Below are 17,423 nucleotides of genomic sequence, written 5' to 3'. Positions count from 1 at the left end.
TTATCTGTTGCATTGGCTGTGTCAGGGAGCTGTGCTAATTCCTTAATTTCATCTCAAATTAATGGCAGAGGTCCTTCTCATTATGCCTATTAATGATGTATCCTCTGAATTGCCTCATTATTTAACTTGAGCCTCTTTATACCCACCTGAGTTCCAGGAGAAGTGGGAATAGGGAAGGATAATAGATTCGAGAAATATTTGGGAGAAATGTTTCATTGTAACCATAACTTTGTGAATAATCAAGGCAGATGTTAGCATCATTAGTCTATGGAAGAGAAGTAGTTTGCACAAGGCCATAAGATAAACAACAAAACTTACATTCTGGTCTTTTGCCTTCAAGCAGAGATATCCCAACACACCATGAATCTTCCCCATGCAGGTAGGAGAATGGTCCCAATGACTAATAGCAGACCTGAGCCTGGTACAAGGGCAATGGTACTAAGTGTTGGGCATTTTACTTGAGAAAAGATACTACAGATTGAATAAGCTCCCTTTCCCATATGCAAGGAACAATATTTTCCCTTTTAATAATTCTCTAATATTTCTACTTCATTTAGGCTACCATTTGGAAGCAATGAGTTTAAAACCTTTTACCTACCCATTTCCAGAGACGAGGTTTCTTCACGCAGGATCCAACGTGTACAAATTCAAAATCAGATATGGCAACAGCATCAGGTAATTTTCAAGATAGGAGGGTAGCCTGTGTAAGCCCAAATTAATATATTCTTCCAGGCTCATCCCCTCTTTGTCTTCATTCTGTTCAGGAGACTGCCATCCAGTTGTTGGATTAGCATATTATAGGATTCTCTGTTATGGTTTGGATCTAATAAAAAGTACCTAACTGAGTAAAAGGCAACCCACAGCATGGAAAAAAATATTTGCAAATCATATATCTGATCAGGGTTTAATATTCAAAATATATAGAGAACACTTACAACTAAACAACAGAAAAATAAACAATCCAACTAGAAAACAGACAATGGGCTTGAATAGGCATTTCTCCAAAGAAGATATACAAATGGCCAGCAGCTTATGAAAAGATACCCAATATCATTAATCACTGGGGAAATACATATCAAAACCACAATATAGGGGCTGGAGATGTGGCTCAAGCGGTAGTGTGCTCACCTGGCATGCGTGCGGCCCGGGTTCGATCCTCAGCACCACATACAAACAAAGATGTTGTGTCCGCCAAAATCTAAAAAATAAATATTAAAAAAAAAAAATTCTCTCTCTCTCTCTCTCTCTCTCTCTCTCTCTCTCTCTCTCTCTTTCCTCTCTCTCTCTATCTTTTAAAAAAAAAAAAAAACACAATATAGGGCTGGGGATGTGGCTCAAGCGGTAGCGCGCAAACCTGGCATGCGTGCGGCCTGGGTTCGATTCTCAGCACCACATATAAACAAAGATGTTGTGTCTGCCAATAACTAAAAAAAATAAATAAATAAATAAATAAATATTTTAAAAAATTCTCTCTTAAAAAAAAAATTAAAAAAAAAAACAGTGGCCTTCTGTAATTAAAAAAAAAAAAAAAAACACAATATACCTGCTAGCATGGCTGAAAAAAAAAAAAAGCAGAAGGTAACACTGTTGGCAAAGATGTGAAGAAATTTGGAACCCTTGTAAATTGCTGGTGGGAATGTAAAACGGTGCAGCTGCTATAGAAAACAGATTGGCAGTTTATCAAAAATTTAAAACATAATTGCCATATGACCAGCAATTATACTCCTAGAATTGAAAACAGAGACTTGGATAACTTGTACAATGGTGCTCATAGCAGCATTGGTCACAGTAGCCAGAAGGTGGAAACAACCCAAATGTCCATCAGTGAATAAATGAATAAAAAAAAATGGTATATATGCACAATGGATTATCTGTAGTCCATAAAAAGAAATTGCAAAAAAGAATGAAGTTGTGATATATGTATAAGGAGGATAATTTTTTGAAGTATATGCTAAGTGAAAAAAAAGTCAATCACAAAAGGACAAATATTGTATGATTCCATTTGTATGAAATGGAAATTCAGAGACAGAAAGTAGATTAGAGGACATGGGTGCTGGGAGGAGGGAAGAATGGAGACTTAGTGCTTGAGCAGTGTTTCTGCTTGGTATGATAGAAAATTTTGGAAATAGTAGTGATGGGCGTACTGTTTCCGAAAGCTCAATCTTTGTCCCCAGTGCTAATCCAATAACAAGGATACATTTTTTTTAAACATTTATTCTCCAGATGTAGATGGACACAATACCTTTATTTTATTTTTATGTGGTGCTGAGGATCGAACCCAGTGCCTCACGCATGCTAAGCAAGCGCTCTACCACTGAGCCACAATCCCAGTCCCAAGGATACAGTTTTGAGAAAAAGGAAAAAGAAGATTTATTGCTTTGCTAGTAAAGGAGAAACACAGGGACTCCTGTTCCAAAGGTTGTGATTCTGCCCATCAGCAGGAACAGGGGGCTTTTAAAGAGGTGACTCAAAGGCTATATTCCACACGTTTTCTGTAGGAAAACTTGTTAATTTGGGAGATAGTCATTTCTGAGATCTTCTGGTGCCATCCCCCAAATCTGGATTACTTCATTCCTGTGGTGGGTGTGTACTCTGGGACAGATAACTCTACCTGGGATGGGGAAAAAGGTAATCTTATCTCCCTTGAGATTAGGGAGGGGAGAGATTAGGGAGGAGAGGGGAGAGAGGAAGAGAAAGAAATGTCTATTTTTAAAATAAGTTGCAGGGCCAGGGCAGCAGGGACTATATTCAAAGCATAAAATGGACCACTGTTACAATACCACATTGTAGAAGTGATACCAGTGAGTTATATGCTTCAAAATGAACAAATGGTAAATTTGTTAAATGTATTAATTTTAAAATGATATATCCATGAAGTTTTCATGTGTTTTTATTTTAAAATATTTTCTAAAGTGAAAAAATAAAATGGTGAGAAGATTGGCATCATTTTACATTTCTGCAAATATATTAGTGAATTCCATTTATCATTTGGTATTTTTTAAAATATTTTTTTTAGTTTTAGATGGACATATAGTACCTTTATTTTATTTGTTTATTTTTCTGTTGTGCTGGGGATCAAACCCAATGCCTCGCGCAAGCAAGGCAAGTGCTCTACCACTGAACCACAATCCCGGCCCCTAGAAAGTTTTGATTCACCGACCTCCTCAGATCTTCCAAAAGTTGACACATTTCATTATATAATATAAAAAAAATTAATGTCACTACCAATATTATCAGATTGACACTGTCAAACTTACAATGGTGAATAGAAGTTTTCTAAAATTCAAAATTTCTCTTGAGAGCCCCAGAAATACCATTGACAACAAATACTGTCAGTTGTTTCCCTTGAGTTGACATACTCACTTTATTCATTTTTGAGAAAATGTCTATCAAACTCCCAAGTCTGAATAACAACCATAGTTTGTTTGTTAGCTGATCATTCAAGTAAAATATAATTTCATGGAAAAAGCAGCTCATTCAGTTTGACAACTTAAAGAATCACATGAGTGCTTTTCCTCAAGTCAGCCATTATATATTGAACCTGGTATATTCTGGTAAGCAAAAGAAAAACTTTATGCATACTTCCTGTGTTATCACATAACATGTTTTAAAAGATACTGTCATGTACTGTGTATGTCAAAAAGCTAAAAGAAGTTATTTTGAATGTTTTCTCTATAAATAAATGATAAATGAAGAGATGGATATGTTTACTCTGATTTAAACACTGTACAACTCATACATGTTTCAAAATGTCACATGGAACCCCATAAATAAGTACAATTTTTGTTTTTATATATCAGCTAAAATAAATTTATATAAGTTTGAAGATAAAAAAAGAGACGTAGTCAGGGGTTGAGGTTTTCTATAATTATTTTTTATTGCTTTCTCAAGGGTATTACATGAAACTGGATTTTTTTTTCCTCCCATGTGGCAGTAATAATTACTGTGATTGCTGGTACAGCTTAGTGCAGCTAGCTATATTTGTGCCAAGGCACCAGCAGTTTTGTCACTGTTGCTTTTGCATTAATGTACGAATGAAAAATTGTAAAGGCAAATAACATTTTAGTAGTAGTATAAAAGTAGATTTGCTCTTAGACATGCCTCAAAAAGTTTTTGAGGACCCCTAGGGTCCCCCAAACCACACTTGGAGGGCAACTGAACTAATGAATTATTAGCTGTCACAGCAGGGATTTCAGATCTTGGCAGGTCAACCGAGAAGACATTTTGGTACAACTTTTTAAGAAGCTCAGACCACACCACCTAGGTGATCACTTCTTCCCCCTGAGCAACAGCCTCAGCACACACAATTGTTATGTATTCATGTCTCTTCAGCTATTTAAAGAGTAGACCAAAATCTGTTCTTGCCAGAGCTTTCCTTGTTAGTCATCATTTATCTGTTTACCTTCTAGAGGAGAAGAGATAGAAAATAAGGACGTCATCATCCAGGAGCTGGAGGTGAGGAAAGAAGCAGACAACTTCTGGGAAAGTTATTCTTTCCGCCAAGGATACATCCACATCCAGACTTCTAATTATTTCCTACAAACTGAGTCACAAACTCCACTTGATAACTTGGCTTCTCCTCCTACACTTCCTCTGCAAAGAAACTTTACTGTTTTTCTAGGAAATTTTAAAGCCCATATCCTTTCTCAATTCTAGTTGAATTGTCAGCACCTTTGAGGCTGAGAGTTACTTTGTTTCCACCAGAGTTCCCAGACACACACAAACCCTTTTGTGGGGGCTGGCACATAGAAGACTTCAGGAGCCCTGCCACCTACAAGGACTCTGGGAAACCTCATCCCAACCACTGCCTGGTACTTGACGTCCAGGAAATTCAACTGTAAATACATAGATAAGGTTGCTGTCTTTATTTTTAATTAGAAACATTTGCAGTTGCTTTATTCCCATTTCATTTTCATTCCTTTTCTACCCAGCTTCTCTAGTTTTAGGCTTTACAGCCAAAAGACAACTGAGCAGGTGGACAGTTTTGTAAATTGGTGAAAGCATTGGATGAGTTGGAATTCTGGGGGCTTTAGAGTCTAGTCCTGGTTTAGTCACACTAATAAACAGTGTGACCCTTGGCAGATCATTTGCCAATCTGGATTCCAATTGCCTCATCTGTAAAACAAGAGGTCAGAACTCATTTATCCTCTTCTAACTTCACAACTCAGGGATTTAGGACAAGTGACTTACTAAGATGTACTTCCACATTGCAAAGAATTATAATATATTAAATGCACTTTACCACAGAACTCCAAGAAAGCATATATTTGAGTCATAGCCTTAAAAGTTCCTGTGGCTCTCAAGCTACATGTTAAAAGATACATTAGGATTTTACAAGGCCTCAAGGACATCATTATAAATAACAGTTATTTCCACATAGAACCATGAAATTTTTCTGCTTTTTAAAATTCTGAGCAGAGCAAACTTTATGTTACTTTGCTTCAATTAATTTGGACAGAGAAAAGCTCAAAACAGCATAGTGGGTGGAGGGAGCACAGACTTGAGAACCTGAATTTGAAATCTAGTTGTTCTATTCAAACATAGGTATGTGACTTGAGGCAAGTTACCTACTCTTTCTAAGTCTATTCCCTTACCTATCAAATAAGGTTAATAAGTGATGCCTATTTTCAAGATTGTGGTAAGGATTAGGAATAGATGTATGCAGTGCCTACCAGCAGCCCTATAAGTAGTAGCCAGAGAGTATTTACATATATTTCTATATTGTATTAAGAATTTCAGAGGGGGCTGGGGATGTGGCTCAAGCGGCAGCGCGATCGCCCGGGTTCGATCCTCAGCACCACATACAAATAAAGATGTTGTGTCTGCCGAAAACTAAAAAATAAATATTAAAAATTCTCTATCTATCTCTCTCGCTCTCTCTTTAAAAAAAAAAAAAAGAATTTCAGGGGGCTGGAGTTGTGGCTTAGTGATACAGCACTTGCCTGACATGGTGAGGCCCTGGGTTTGATCCTTTAGCACCACATATAAATAAATAAAAGATCTATTGTCAACTAAAAAATATAAAACAAATGTAAAAACTAAAAATGTAAAACTTTTTTTCAAAGTGCTTTTTACATCTTCTCTTTGTCTTACTTTCATTAGTTTGGGGGCAGTGTTATCACTGTCTTGCATTCATTTATTTATTGTCAACGAATATTTATTGAGAGGTGATCTAGTCTAATGGTTAAGAGTGTGAGCTCTGAAGCCCTGCTGCTTGGGCTTAGATCCTGGCTCCATCATTTCCAACTGGGTAAATCTTGAATAAGTGTTTTTCACCTCTCTTTATCTCTGTTTCTTTATCTGTAAAATGGGAATAATAGAGCTGCCTATCTCATAGAGAGTTCATGAGTGTTTAGTTGATACATATATATAAACAATCACTTGCCATAGTAATTACTGAATAAAATTAGCTGTTATAAGCAAGACACCATGCTCCTACAGAGAATACAAAGATAAACAACAACAGTTTTTTTCTTTTGGGGGACGAGGGGTACCAGAGATTGAATCCAGGGGCACTTAACCACTGAGCCACATCCCCAGTCTTTTATTTATTTATTTATTTATTTATTATTTTTTTTTTTAATAAATCTTGTCTTTTAGATTTATTTTCTCAGTTATTTTGCCACAGGGATGCCACCAAGCTGATTAACACAACATCTTTTTTTTTTTTTTTTTAAGAGAGAGTGTGAGAGAGAGAGAGAGAGAGAGAGAGAGAATTTTTTGATATTTATTTTTTAGTTATCGGCGGACACAACATCTTTTGTTTGTACGTGGTGCTGAGAATCGAACCCGGGCCGCACGCATGCCAGGCGAGCGCGCTACCACTTGAGCCACATCCCCAGCCCATCCCCAGTCTTTTATATATATATATATATATATATATATATATATTTTTTTTTTTTTTTTTTTTTTTTTTTTTTTTTTGAGGCAGGGTCTCACTAAGTTGCTTAGAGCCTTGCTAAGTTGCTGAGGCTGGCTTTGAACTCGTGAGCCTTCTGCCTCAGCCTCCCAAGTCACTGGGATTATAGGTGTGTATTACTGCGCCCAGCCAATGACACAGTTTCTTACTTCTGAGAGCCCAAACAGGAGGAAAATGAGGTTTGGACAGGTGAAATGACAGAGCTGGAACTAAAATTCACATTTTTCCTGTAGAAATCCAGCAGTCTTTTTATAATACCCAAGTGTTTAATTAGCATAAACTAATAATCACTGTTAACTAGAGACTAATCAATTAAGATTTAAAGAGAGTAGAAGAAAAGGTTTGATTTAAGCAAAAGCAAAATAACTATATATTGATAAATATTGGTATTATTCATTTGCATATCCATTTGTTAAGAGCTTGTTTTGCATCACCTCCTATTGTAGACACCGGAGAAGGGATGCTAAGATAAATCAGTTGTGTATTCAACTTCAATTAGATCTCCCATTAAGGAAAATAAAACGTGTGTATGCTATATGTGAAATTTAATAGAGGCCCCAGGCTAACTACTGTGAAGTTTGGGACAACAGTTAATTACAACTTGAGAAAGCTTTCTGGAGGAGATAACTTTTGAACTGTACCTTACAGGAAAGGTAGGATATGGACAGGTGTGCTGATGGGTAGAGAGCCCATTTCAGGCAGAGGGAACAGGAAAAGGACAGAAATGGAGAGACAGAAGGCACATTTAGGGAATAGAAAGTAGTTCAGTTTTGTTAGAAGACAGGGTATGTGAGAAGCAGTGAAAAATATAAATGGAAAGATTGGATGAGATTTGACAGTATTGAAGTCATTTCACATATCTTTTTCAGGATTCCATCCGTGCAGTCTTGGGAAACTTGGACAATCTGCAGCCCTTTGTTACAGAACACTTCATTGTGTTTCCCTGTATCCTTTCTTTTCTGGCTATCATGAGCTATAGCTCCCATTGTAGATTCCAGTGGAAACAACAGAACCGTTTGCAGTTTGGAGGGTGGGTCATGGAAAGGGGCAGGGAATCTAGTGCCTAAAGTAGTCCTCAGGGAATGCAGCTGTATCTGTCCTCACTCCTTAGCACCATTTCCCAGATAAAAGCAAGTGGGAGAGAGTTTCCCACCTGAAATTCAAACATGGAGAAATCATCTTGATCCCCTACCCTTTTGTTTTCACTCTATATGTGGAGATGAAATGGTTTCAAGAAAACCTGTCACCTGGTAAGTAGCATGAGAGGACTGAGGGTGGCAGAGAAGAAAGCCATTAGCAGTACAAGCTGAATATGGTGAAAGGTTCTGCCAGACTGGGCCCCAACTGCCTTGAAAAAGCCAGGCTCACATTCTCCAAAGCCTGGTTCAGATCTGTGGCTTTGATACTTAATAGCTGTATGACCTTTGATCAATTAGTCTTTCTGTGCCTCCTTTGTGAAATGGTGAAGAAAAATACTAGTACCACTTCACAAGTTGTTAAAAAGATTGATGATATGAATACTGATAGGTGGAAAATACAAAGTCAGACTCAATAGAAGGTAAGTCTTCTATAAACACTTTCTTCACTTTTGAGTATCCAGTGACTCACCTTAGTGATGTCTTAAAGGTATCTCCCAGTTTTTAATCTCTGAGGGCCATGGCTAATTTTATTTATTGAGGGACAAGAAAACACGTGCTAGTGTGTTTTAAAAAGGGTGCAAAGGCCTTGTTTCAAGTATCTCTCTAATTCATTTGTCATTGATGCCTAAAGTCACAGTTTTTCTTTTATAATGAGGATTATCCCCTTTTAAGTGATATATCTTTAAAATATAATGTGAATCAAACCCATTTCAACTTGTAGATGATAATCCTTCTGGAGCAGTGGAGGATGAGAATTTGAAGATACTGTTTCTGGGGAAAGTGGTACCAGGTGGAAGGGAGAAGGGTACATGGGAGGTTTTGTCTGGGGCCAGTTCTGAGAAATAAATAGTAGCCAGAAATTTAGGCAAAACAAGTTTTGATCCATTATAACCTTTAAATTTCCTATTGTAGGGAAACCAATAAATGACACTCCTCTTGGATTGGTAAGTTTACCCTTTCTGTACAAAATTAAAATCACTATAATCACCTCCCATTTTCCCCAAAGTGCTGCTTTTGACTTCCTCAGACTTTGCTGATTGGTCACTGCCTGGGTCCCATCAGAATTGTAGGCAGGAGACCCTATATGTCCCCTTGGCTAGATTTCAGAGACCATGTCTCTAACAGAACATCTATCTATCTTTGCTACAAAGCTGTTGATAAAAGTTGCCTTTGAAGGTTGAAACTGTAGCTCAGTGGTAGAGCACTTGCCTAACATGCAGCCCTGGGTTCCATCCCCAGCATTGCCAAAAAAATTAAGTTGCCTTTGGCAGGTTAAAGATGGGGAGCTCCTGGGCCTGGGGTTGTGGCTCAGCAGTAGAGCATTTGTCTAGCATATGCAGGGTGCTGGGTTTGATCCTCAGCACCCACATAAAAATAAATAAAATAAAGGTGCATTGTGTCCAAATAAAAAATATTAAAAAAAAAAAAAGATGGGGAGCGCCCTTCCATGATACCCTCTTGAATGTGAGACACTCTGGAAAAGGAGGCTCACAGAAATCTGGTTCTTCCCTGAAGCTTCTAACTGAGAAGAGAGCAGCAGGAGCCTCCATGAGGAAACGAGGACTTGTGGAAGAGCCAAGCTCCCCCAGCAGGACAGGGCTGCACAGGTCAGTGGCAGGGTCTGGGAGGCTGACTCCTCCTAGGCAGGCTTTGCCACCTAGGCTGTAGTGGGTTCTGTTCTTGGGCAAATCACTTTCTTTTGGGGGGTTTAAATAGTACCTGCCTATTCCAGTGAGTGGGCTAAGGAAAGGAAGCGAGTTGATATTTATGATGTAATTTGAACTCATTCCCTTTCTCAGTAAAGTAGGATTGTTCTGTTCAAGATGAAGGCTGAGAGGAAATACAATTGGATCTGTAGAACTGACTTCAATGAAGTCAGTATATAACCAAAAGCTTGGTCCTCATCCTTGACACCAATCCAATAATGAAAACAAGGTCTTGAGAAAAAGGAAAAAGAAGGTTTATTGCTTTGTTAACAAAAGAGAAACACAGGGGATTTCCTCTTCCAAAGGCTGTGATTCTGCCCATCCTCAGGAACAGGGGACTTTTAAAGAGGTGACTCAGAAAAAATGAGATTTGGGAGGAGAGATCAGGAAGGAGAAGATCAGGGAGAAGAAGATTGGGGACAAAAAAAAAAAAAAAACATGTAAGTTTCAAGTAAACCCCTGTTACAAGTGAATGCTTACTATGGCAGCATTATAGAAGGCCCAGTTGAAGGGCATGAAATTATGAAGTCAGAACATTATCCAAAAACAAAAAGAGAGAATAAAATAAAATATAATTATTCTGTTTTACTTAGTGAGCATCAAGCTCTTAGAACCTTAAAGGTAGTCCAGGGAGAAATACAAATGCTTGCAAAAGGGTGAGTATCAATTATTAGGTGAAGTATCAATTATTACATATCACTTGTTGGTGGAATGTTGAGTATATCAGTTATGAGGTGGAACATTGAAGTTGCTATTGTGAAGGCTACTTATGATCATTTAATTCTCAGGGATAAAAGGAGTCTGCAAGATAGTTTGGTCTTCCTTATTAGCATCCCAGAGAGGCCTGCTGGAATAGTCCAAGGTGTGGTTTGCTGCCCAGCCCACAGTGCTTTCACCCAGGTTCAAAGAAAGCAGTTGCTCTTTTCCTGGGACCATGTGGGTTCCTAGAGTAGACCACAAAGGAGTTGCCCTGTGCCTTCCAGGTGTACACGTTGGAAGAGCAGAGCTAAGGAGTTCCTTTCCAACCTAGGGCGATGTGAGGGTACTCGAGGGAATGAAGCTTTGCTGTGTTCCATTTGAATGAATTTTCCACAGAGCTGAGGCCTCAGATTTTCCCTTTCTCTGAGTTTTGATGCTCAATCAAGTATCTCAGAATCTAAAAACCTACTGTCAGTCACATTTTCCCTTTTTCAAACCTCATATCCTTAAGTGTCTCAAATGGGATTCTACTGTGAATTAAAACAGCACCCAAAGAAAATTTGGCCACACAATTTTTCCTGCCAGCCAGGAGTGGTATAAAAATAGCCAACCTGCTGAAATATTCATTTGGGCCACATTTGCTAGAATGTGGTAATGTTGTCACTGCCAGTAACATTTTCTGGGCTTTTTCCCCCACTCAGGGCCAAGATAGGGACTTCTAGTCAAGAAAGCAGCAAAAAGAAGCCCCATATGGAAACCAGGAAGGTGAGCACCAAAATGGAGGCTTTGAGGTTCCTGGCTGCTCCTGCTCTTCTGCAGGGCAAGGTTCCTGTTACTGCAGATGGAACTGACTGAGTGCATTCTCAGGTTTCACTGTCTGCAGAACAACTTTCAGCTATTTCCCCCTTGCCACAACCCATCCCCAAAGTGGCTGCATAATATACATGTGGATAAATCCTTTTGTTAAAACATCTCTCTTCTCAGCTTAGAAAGCAGCTGCTTGTACTTTCCTGTTGAAGTAAGAAAATAGGTCTGTATTAAATAGAGGTGGAATCCAGGGTAGAACTTTCTCTTTAGAAAACTTTTTGCTTTCATCTACACTGGAGTCTGAGTCTGGGAATGTCTAATTTTAACAGATGAGCTAGACATTATCAGCATTGGAATTGGTAAGAGAAAATCTCTGAAGCAGTGATGTGCTGGCCCCTGACCATTTGGTTTGATTCTACTTATGGAGTCTGTTCCCCATTTGAATATTCATATATCTGCTTCTCCTCCATTTCAAGGCTTTTTTTCTCATAATAGTCTCTAAAGTAGTGCCCATTTTTTAAAATATTATTTTTAGTTGTTGTTGGACTTTATTTTATTCATTTTTTATATGTAGTGCTGAGAATCAAACCCAGTGCCTCACACATGTGAGGCAAGTACTTTACCAGTGAGCCACAACCCCAGCCTTAAAGCAGTGCCTTTTTACATTTCTTTCCCTCTTTAAATAGCTGTTAGCTGTTATACCTGCCTTATAGATCTTTCCTCTTTTCTTTTCACTTCATGTGTCCAAAGTAGCTCTGACCCTAAGTTTCCAAACACTACCAACTCATTTCCTTCACCTTCCCAGGACCTATAACATGTTCAGCTATTGAGCACATGTGCATGAATTCAACGAATTTTCACTGTGTCTGCTGTGTGCCAAGTGCCAGGAATACCGTGTGCTCCCCTAAAAACACCAGTAGTATCAGGCCAGGTGGATAGTTACTTATAGATAGGCATGTACAGGGGAAAAGGAAGCACAGGGTACAAAGAGAACACAAAGTGACCATGAAGGAAGGGTTTCCAGAGGAGCTCAGAGGAACTGAAAGAGCTCTGGCTGAGAGGGAAGAGTACAGGTGTTTGGTGACTGCAGCCAGCCCACCTCGAGCTTAGAACACAGGACCAGAAATGTTACTGGACAGGCCAGCAGGATCATGGAAGGCTTTGAGGTCAACTTCAAGATCACAAGAATTTCCTAAAACCTTTTTTTTTTTTTTTTTTTAAGTACTGGAGATTGCGCCCAGGGGTGCTCTATTACTAAGCTACAGCCCCAGTCCTTTTTACTTTTTATTTTGAGACTATTTCTTGCTACATTACCCAGGCTGGCCTGAAACTTGTGATTCTCCTGCCTCAGCCACTTGAGTAGCTGGGATTATAGATGTGCAACTCCCTAAAATATTTTTTTTAATATTTTAGTTGTAGATGGACACAATATCTTTATTTTGTTTATTTTTTTTTTTTTATGTGGTGCTGAGGATCGAATACAGTGGCTCACACATGCAAGGCAAGTACTCAACCACTGAGCTACAGCTCCAGCCCTCCCTAAAACATTTTTAAAAGAAAAGTTCTTCCTTTCTGCAGTACTGGGAATTGAACCTGGGTCTCACACTGAGTTATATACCCCCATCCTGCAATTTACATTTCTAAACCATTATTCTGCCTCCTGTTTGTAAGATATTATATTATGTTATATGGTAGGACACATACAAACACATGTAAAACCTGGCTTCTTCTCTCCAGGAGTTTATAATGTGCATCGGGAAGGGTTCTAGCCCTCTGCCTCTGGGGGTCCAGGACAAGCCCCAGTTGTGCCATAGCCAAGTGGCCCACTGAGTGACTTTGGGAAGAAAGTCACCCCCTTCTTTACCTCCCATCCTTTCTAGAGGTAAAAAGAAAAAGGAAAGAAAAAAAGAAAGAAATGAGAAAGTACAAGAAGAGTACATGAAGCTCTGGGGAACAAAGACACTTTATACAACCAAGATAATTATTATTAAAGGAACGTTTCCCTCACTCCCTACCCTTCATACCTTCCTATTCTTAGTTTGACACATCATCTCCCTCAAGAACTGTACCCACAGCTTCTTACTCAACATAATTACCTTTTCAACCTGATTCTGGGTTTAGAAAAAAACTGAGTAAAAGAAGCATGTTTATTGATTTTGACTCAAAGCCCAAAGACAGCCTCTATCACAGACCCTGTTCCCAGGGAGAGGATTTCTCCTAAATTAAAATGATCACAGTGACTCTCAGTGTAAGTCAGTTGAGCTGGAAAAATTGAATTTGTGCCTATGTCCAATGCTTGATATTTTCTCTCCCCTCTGGGGGAAGTTAGGGTACAGGATCTCAGCCAGTGCAGCCTGTGCATGCCTAAACACATTGGGAACCTGCACAGGGAGAGCTTAGCTGAATACAACAATTATCTCATGAACGGTGCTTTGGATTTTGGGAAGAATAAGCAGGAAAGGTAGATCTCTTCCCTTTGCTCCTTCAGACCCTACACCTAGAGACCCAGACGTTGGAAGGACAAAAAAAAGGTGGAAGTGGGGGTGTGGATAAACATAGAAATGGCCTAGAAGTGAAACGGACTGGTGCTCATAGCTTGTTTCCCCCTCCACTGAAGCCACTTCTCAACAGATCCAACCCTGGACATATAGAGGTTCAGCGTGCTATTCTGCTGGAGGTCCCTGATGAAACCCTCAGTCTCCTTCAGGCTGTTTTTTCTCTCTTACAACTTTGCCTGGGAAAACCTCCCTCAGGATCACAAAGGAGCGCACAAAGGCCTCTGTCTTGTCCTCACAAGTCTTGTCTCCCTGGCTTGGAGCAGACTCTACCTCTGTCCCCAGGCCTTTGCCCTCTGGTCCCTGTTTCCAGCCCTAATAGATGCCACTCTACTGGGGCTACTCCATATAGCAAAATTTAAGCTCCAGAGCATCGTTTCATCAAACTTGTAAGAATTATTTCCTCAAGCCAGAAACCAGAGCTAGGCCCTCTAAATCCTGTCACCACTCTGTCTAGAAAAAGTAAGAATGGTCTATGTCCTTTCTTTCTAGAATTCCCTGTCACTTTTGGGGGAATATGACTTAGGGGGCTGCCACTATGGACTATATTTGAGGGGTTTGTGAAGAATCTCACCTCATAAAGATCTACTGTTCTAACCTGAAGTTTATGGTTGGGGTGGGGGGCCAGTCTTGCATGTCCTGAGGTCTTCCCTGAGCCTGCCTCCCTGAGCCCATTCTGCTCTAGAATTCACAGTGTCACAGCTCGAGAACATGGGCTCTGCTGGACTCTCTCAGGCACATTCCCAAAGAAAATATATGCACCATGTTTCTGACTCTCAGGGTGTTTACTGAGAAATGCTGTGGTCCTGGAAACCAGTTGTAGAATGTCTTCTTCAGAGTGTAGAGGAATTCCTATCAGGCTGTGGCACATGGAGAAATAATAAGATTGCACTGTATTGTGCTGGCTGCTAAGGCCATCGCCCTGTTTCTGCCGGGCCTGGCACTAGTCATGCTGATTGCGTTTACTCTTTATTGGTACTGTGCCCTTTACATCATGTCCCTGTCCAGAGTGCTGTGCTCTCACTGTCCAGATCCTCACCCCAAGATGAGAATCCCGCTCATCCATGCAGGCCCCGTCCAGACGTCACTCTCCCTATGAAGCCTTGACAACTGCCACCCACTCTGCTCATGTCCTCCCCAGCAACCAGGCCAGTCTAGAGACTCATGAGGTAGCCTCAGCAGACTGTCTTGTGGCACATGGATTATGGGTCAGTTTTATCTAACAGTTACACAGTTCTCCAAGGTAATGGTAAGGTTGTCCTGGTTTCTGAAGCCTCGACATTGTGTCAGTAATAGTGAGCACTCTCCACAGTAGGGAACAGTAAGGTAAGCCCAGCTTGGCTTGTTCTCAGCTCTTAAATTTTGTGTTTTTAGACAGACAATGGTTAGGGAGCTGAAATGAAAAAGGACAGTCCTATAGCAGGGAATCTCAGACCTGCCTGGGCAGCCAGAAGCCAGGCCCTGGTGCTGATGTGAAATCAGTTCATCAGAAAATAGCAAGTCAGGTCACCAGCCATATAGGAGTAAAACTTAGGACTTTTCTTGATCTTCTTTTTACCAGAACAAGGAAGGAAAACCCCAGCAGGAATGGCAGGCGAACCTAGATTCTGATACCACTGATGCCCAGGAACAGGGTAGGTTCTGGGAAGTTCATATTTACCTTCCTTTAATAATGTCCTACCCCTTCTAGTGCTCTGAATTTGTGCACATTCCGTGTGTGTTCCTCTCACCCTTAGAGGCACCAGTGATTGTCCTCCAGGGGGACTGACTTGGAGTAACAGGATCCCCCTCCCAGCTCCCAAAGGTATGAGGGAGGCAATAATGCGTGCTCTTCCTCTGCTTCTTTCTTTCCTTCTTTCTTTCTTTCTTTCTTTTAAGTTATGGATGGACACAATACCTTAATTTTATTTGTTTGTTTGTTTTATGTGGTGCTGAGGATTGAACCCAGTGTCTCACACATGCTAGGCAAATGATTTACCACTGAGCCCCAGCCCCAGCCCCCTTCTTCTGCTTCTGATAGTGAAGTTGCAGTTCCAAAGTGTTTCTTTTTAAAATTTTTTTTGTAGTTGTAGATGGACAACATGCCTTTATTATATTTGTTTATTTTTTTATGTGGTGCTAAGGATCGAACCCAATGCCTCTCACATGCTAGGCAAATGCTCTGCCACTGAGCCACAACCCCAGCCCCTCCAAATGTTTCAGAATAAGGTGGGAAGTGTTATGGAAAAGTTGGAGAACCATCTTGGGGAGCTCTCTCTCCCCTCCCCCTCAGGTATTAGTATTAACACTAAGAGCACAGACGGGGGCTCTGCAAGACCTGGGAATGCATGTGGAGGTATTGCCCTTCCGACTTGCTGATCATTCACCCAGCATGATGATTCAGTGTGGACTGTAGTTATCCCAGAAGCAGAATATAACGCGAGTGAGTTACTTGGCAAGTTGTCATTCTGTGTGAAAACATACCAGCCCTGGTGGATAGCTGGGGAGTTGAGCTGGGTAAATATCTGTGGATCCTGGCTTTGAAAATACTGCAAGGTCAGACTAGCATCTTATTGAGCTGAGATGAAATTGGAAAGGTCAGAGCAAATAATTCACCTGGCTTTAAAGAAATCCTGGCACGAGGCTGTTCTGTTTCCTAATCGCGTGAAAGTAGCCCATGGACCAATATGTTTTTCCTGCCTGAGTGTTTTCTTTACAGGTTCTAAAAAGGAACACAGTCTGCCAGGGCCAGTTGTCCCACCATTACAGCAAAACAACCCACCTCCACCTAAAGAGCTAGGAACCAGTGGTTTCTTTGGGTTTCTAAGGTAAGGAGGACTTCTTTCCTGCCATCAAACTGAGATCCAGCATCCAAGCAGTGGTCTAGCTCCAGAGCTGCCTCATTGAGTCTTTCAGGGGAAATGAGAGTAAAAACAGATGACTTGCAGAAGTGTCTCAGTGATCTCCAGGATAGATTGTGGAAATGAGATTGAGGACATGGGCCCTAACTGGGAATTTAATACCATCTCATTCATTTTTGTGCACCTCACCCCCATTCTAATGTACTAAGAATAAGGCCTGGCTTCACAGACCTTGCTTGAATAGAGACTATTCATGTTTTACTGGGGCCATTCAGATAATACAGTTTCCAAAACATTTCTATCCTTCCCTCTGAACCTAGGTTGTCTTCAGAGTCTTTTTTGTGGAGAACAGTTAGCAAATCCCTCCCTGTCTAGGGTTCAGCCATCCTTTTGCAATTCTTTTTCCTTTATTTCTCCCTTCTTCGTGTAATTAATTTAGCTACCTTCTCAAATGCTGTTCTGGACCTGAATTTCCATTCAGTGGTTCCCCAGAGCAAAATGCCCTGGCTAATGAGTCATTAATGGGAACTGGGGAGAAGGGAAGGAGATCTCTAGTCTCAGCCTACTCTGCTCTTGTTCCTGCAGCACTGTCTTCCCATTTCGATATTTCTTCAGAAAGAACAGCCAGTGAGCCTTCCAGACTCAGCAGCAGGGAGAAGCTCCTCTCTAGCAGCAACCCCTCCAGAGCTGTTCCTCCTCCGACTGCATCTTAGCAACACCTCAGTTGTGGGGATGATGGCCCCTATCTGAGCCCTCTT

At 40.4% G+C, this 17,423-nt stretch overlaps 1 protein-coding gene across 1 annotated transcript; it reads left to right on the top strand.

The window, feature by feature from the left end:
• The first annotated feature begins 574 nt into the window (after positions 1 to 574).
• Majin (membrane anchored junction protein) lies at positions 575 to 17,296 on the top strand. Its single transcript, XM_076844756.1, has 7 exons — positions 575 to 675; positions 4,410 to 4,455; positions 9,574 to 9,665; positions 11,165 to 11,228; positions 15,387 to 15,459; positions 16,524 to 16,632; positions 17,251 to 17,296. The coding sequence occupies exons 1-7, from the start codon at positions 575 to 577 to the stop codon at positions 17,294 to 17,296; spliced, it is 531 nt and encodes a 176-aa protein (XP_076700871.1).
• The last annotated feature ends 127 nt before the right edge of the window (positions 17,297 to 17,423 follow it).

Source organism: Callospermophilus lateralis, chromosome 2 (assembly GCF_048772815.1).
Source record: "Callospermophilus lateralis isolate mCalLat2 chromosome 2, mCalLat2.hap1, whole genome shotgun sequence".
In the NCBI taxonomy this organism is placed as follows: Eukaryota; Metazoa; Chordata; class Mammalia; order Rodentia; family Sciuridae; genus Callospermophilus; species Callospermophilus lateralis.
This window is presented reverse-complemented; position numbering and strand designations above follow the sequence as displayed.

What these genes read in the sequence shown, in the direction of transcription:
- Majin (XM_076844756.1), top strand. Translation starts at nt 575, where the DNA reads ATGAGTTTAAAACCTTTTACCTACCCATTTCCAGAGACGAGGTTTCTT. An exon ending in AGCAGGACAGGGCTGCACAG is followed by an intron (nt 9,666 to 11,164) that starts GTCAGTGGCAGG and finishes TCCCCCACTCAG; the next exon opens with GGCCAAGATAGGGACTTCTA. An exon ending in CCCATATGGAAACCAGGAAG is followed by an intron (nt 11,229 to 15,386) that starts GTGAGCACCAAA and finishes TCTTTTTACCAG; the next exon opens with AACAAGGAAGGAAAACCCCA.